Source organism: Cavia porcellus, unplaced genomic scaffold, assembly GCF_034190915.1.
Source record: "Cavia porcellus strain 051 isolate PalLab524CR breed Dunkin Hartley unplaced genomic scaffold, mCavPor4.1 scaffold_7, whole genome shotgun sequence".
In the NCBI taxonomy this organism is placed as follows: Eukaryota; Metazoa; Chordata; class Mammalia; order Rodentia; family Caviidae; genus Cavia; species Cavia porcellus.
Window position 1 is genome coordinate 5,926,969 of NW_026947490.1, and position 3,543 is coordinate 5,930,511.

A 3,543-nucleotide genomic window follows, 5' to 3' on the forward strand; every position below is an offset into this window, starting at 1 on the left:
ATCACGCCCAGCCCAAATGATTCTTTACATTTGTGACAAAAATTATTTCTATATGACAGTGACCACTTGTCCTCAGCAGGTGCCCCAAAGGCAAAAGCCCCTCCGAACCCTACACCACCATCCTGGCAGCCCTCATCCTTCGGGAGGAGTTGTGAGACCCCTGGGGAGGCAGAAAGGGTATCCTCAAAATGCCTTTTCCTCCTTACATCAAAAACCAAAATCCAAACATTGCCTCTCTGACCTCAGTCTCGTAACCTTCAAGTGGACTCACTAGATGCAGCTTTCTGCAGTTCATTTTCTCCTCCTTTTTCATTTTTTTTTTTTTTTTTAGATAGGTCTCACTACGTGGCCCAGGCTGCCTTGAACTCCTGTGATCCTCCTGCCTTGGCCTCCTGAGTGCTGGAATTACAGATGTGCACTACCACACCCAGTATGCAGCTCTGTATCTTGGCCAATCCTTCATCTCAGTTTTTCTCCAGCCTAGATTCTGCCCTCCACCATTAAAATCACTCACTGGAAACTCTCTCTCCCTGCTTGGTTGTTGCTGCTGAATTTGGAGGAATGCTCTTCTTCACACCTACTCTTGGGAACTGAGCCCCACTACAGGGAACCATACAACTGGGTAGACCAGTTGTCCCTGAGAATTTGGCCCACTAGTCCCACACAGGCTTTTAACACATTCTGCGTGCCCTGAAATGCCCTCCCATCTCCAATGGTACTTCCGTCAAACTTTCTCTCCACAGGGACCCAAGCCCCTCAGCTCATACTTTTTGGATTTTTTTGAGGAGACAGAGGCCATACGATGGGCACTCCAAGAACTACCTGCGTCCATGGTCTCTTCCCTCTTGTTGCAATGAAGGATGCACCCCACTCTTGTGTCAATGATTAGTGCATCCTCTCAGCTGCCACCACACCCCATCCTTCCATCATTGTCCTCAGTATCTGTCTCTCTGCTCCGTCATGGTCAGATCCAGCCAAAGATCGTGCCTGCCAGTGCCATTCTAGTCTGAGTCATGTTTGCCTCCTGCTTTTCACCCGGCCCCTGCTTCAACCCTGCCCCAATCCACTGCCCTGCTGCATGAGCAAAATCTTTTCTGTGGCATCACAAAGATGCAGAGCATGTGGGAGCTCACACTCTTACGTGTCCATCTAGAAGCAACAGCCTCGGTCACACCTAGTCATGTGTCTATTTCTAAAATCAAGGAGGCAGAGAAACACAGGCTCCCATGCATTCAGAATCTGATTACTGGGCTCCCCCATTTGAAACCTCCCAGGGCACCCACTCTGGAGAGCCCACAGGCTCTAACCTGGTCCTGTCCGGTGCCGCCTGACATGGTTTTCCTTCCCACCAGCATTTCTCTCCGCCAATCGCACTCACCCAATCTCCAGAGCGCACCTTGAAGTTGACCCCAGAAAGGCTCAGTTTTGCGACGTTTCTCTCACCAATGCCCCAGTCTACTAAGGCTTCTCCACTGTTAGCCTCTCTTAGTATCCCACCCAGTGTTGGTACAGAACTTTTCACACTGGGTAACGGTGGATTTGTCTGGTTGTTTGATGCCCCCCTGCCCACTACTGTGTTTCTCCGAGTACTACTGAGACCTTAGCACCAGCACCGCTTCTGCTACAAAGCACGTGCCTACAATATGCTGAGTGAGGGAGAGAAAGAACCAAGCTTCAGCTGGGACATAGAGACCCTCACACACACACACACACACACCAATGCCAAGCTCACCTTCTTGATGTTAGCTAAGGAAAGCCACAGCCCTCGTTACCATGCTTGCCTCACCCTCTAGGCACATTAGATTCACCTATGGACAAGTTAAAGTCCTGCGTTCTCATCCAGCACTCAGTGGAAGCAGCCCGAAGGCACTGGATTCTCAGGGTGAACTATGGTGGCTTCTAGGGAACCTCAGCCAGATGGCAGGAAAAAAGACTGAAGTAAACTCAGTCTTCCTAGAGTGTAAGCATGGGTGGAACTCTTTTGGGAATATGTTTATGTACTCATATCTCTGTACCTATTAGTATTGATATTGCAGAGAATGAAATTTTCGGTTTAATATATAAAAGTTTGGGGAAGCAGTGGAATATTATTAGGCCATGAAAAGGAATGAAGTAGTGACACATGCTACAAAATGCATGAACCTTGAAAACATAGACTAAGAAGCTGCACACAAGAACAACGTACCAAATCAGCCTTGACAATTAGAGATCCCCAATACCAGCCCCTATCACCTGGCCTTACCTGCCTCACAGAGGAGCCCCAGAGCAAGAGAATGGTGAGATACAATGGTGTGCCAGACACTGGCCATCACCATGGGAATGGCCAGCACTTATTCTGCAGTTAGGTCTTACTTTCAGGGAAGCGCGGCTGTGATTCCACTCATAGGAAACGTGCAGAAGAAGAGCATCATAAAGACACAAAGCAGACCCCTGGGTGCCTGGGGCTGGGGAGGGCGGCCTGGGTGGGGTGGGAGGATGCTGAAGAAAGGTGAGAGTATTCTCAAATGGACAGCGGGTGACAGCCACGTAATTCCATGAATATATTGAAAACTATTGATTTGTGTCTTTTAATGGGTGAATTGTGTGGTCTGTGAATTATATCTCAATAAAGCTGTAACTGCAACAAAAGGCTAGAGATATTTGGCAGGGTAAAAGGGATCAAGTTCTCCATCGATAGAGCTCTTTTTTCCTTTTTGCTTCTATGCTCATTTAGGGAGAAACAGTCAGAGTATTAGGATTACAAACTGCACATCCACAGCGTCTCAGAAAATGATCAACCGCTGATTTGCTTTCATATACCTCTGTGAAAGCAGAAGCTAAACAGAGGGGGCATTTCATTTTATACTAAAAGACATCAGAAAAACAAAGGAATGCTGCCATGTAACATTTTTAATTAGGGGAAGCATTTGATCTGTTGACTCAATGCTGTGGGTATGTAGATAAAACAGCTGTTGGCAGCATAGCAAGTTAGTCATTTAGAGCCTAAAAGCAGGGCTGGGAGGTTAAATAGAAACCAAACAATACTTCTGTGAACTTGCATGACACACCAATAAATTTCAGAGCTCCTTAAGAACCCAGATTAGAATCGCGGTTCTCAGCGACATCAGCTTCATCCCTAGCTGCTCATTCTTTCCCTGCTCTTCCTACCTGCTGCCCATCTGATTGCTAGCAGCTCTGAAAAACAAATTTTCACCACAGAAAATTCTGTTGCTTATCTGATGTGTACATCATACATAGGAATAAAGGGTAGACAAGGGGATCCGGAGAGTCTGGATGGCCGTGAGCTCTGGGCGTGGAGTTGCTTGGCTTGTTGCAGCAAACTCCTTCTGTCCACTTGCCGGCCTCTTCCCCGAGGGCCGGTGCTGCGAGGAGCCCCTCAGCGTCGGCTCTTACCACACGCGTAGGTAACAGTGAGGTATTTTTTCACTCCTGGCAGGCAGGGGCTTCCAAAGTGGTAATTGTTGACAAGGACTTTGCATCTCTGCTTCCCATAGCACCTTCTGGACAGTACTTGTAAAGCTGAGTAAGACAAGCAGTCTGGAA

The 3,543-nt window shown here is 47.8% G+C and overlaps 1 protein-coding gene across 8 annotated transcripts in view; it reads right to left on the reverse strand.

Moving 5' to 3' along the window:
* Eva1c (eva-1 homolog C) overlaps positions 1-3,543 on the reverse strand; it is a 97,904-nt gene that overhangs the window by 13,291 nt on the left and 81,070 nt on the right. For 6 of the 8 annotated variants that reach the window (XM_063252510.1, XM_063252507.1, XM_063252509.1 and 3 more), the window contains one exon: positions 3,394-3,537. The exons of the other annotated variants lie outside the window; for them this stretch is intronic. In XM_063252510.1, coding sequence (XP_063108580.1) covers positions 3,394-3,537 — 144 coding nt within the window. The remainder of the gene's footprint in view (positions 1-3,393; positions 3,538-3,543) is intronic. 8 annotated transcript variants of the gene reach the window in all.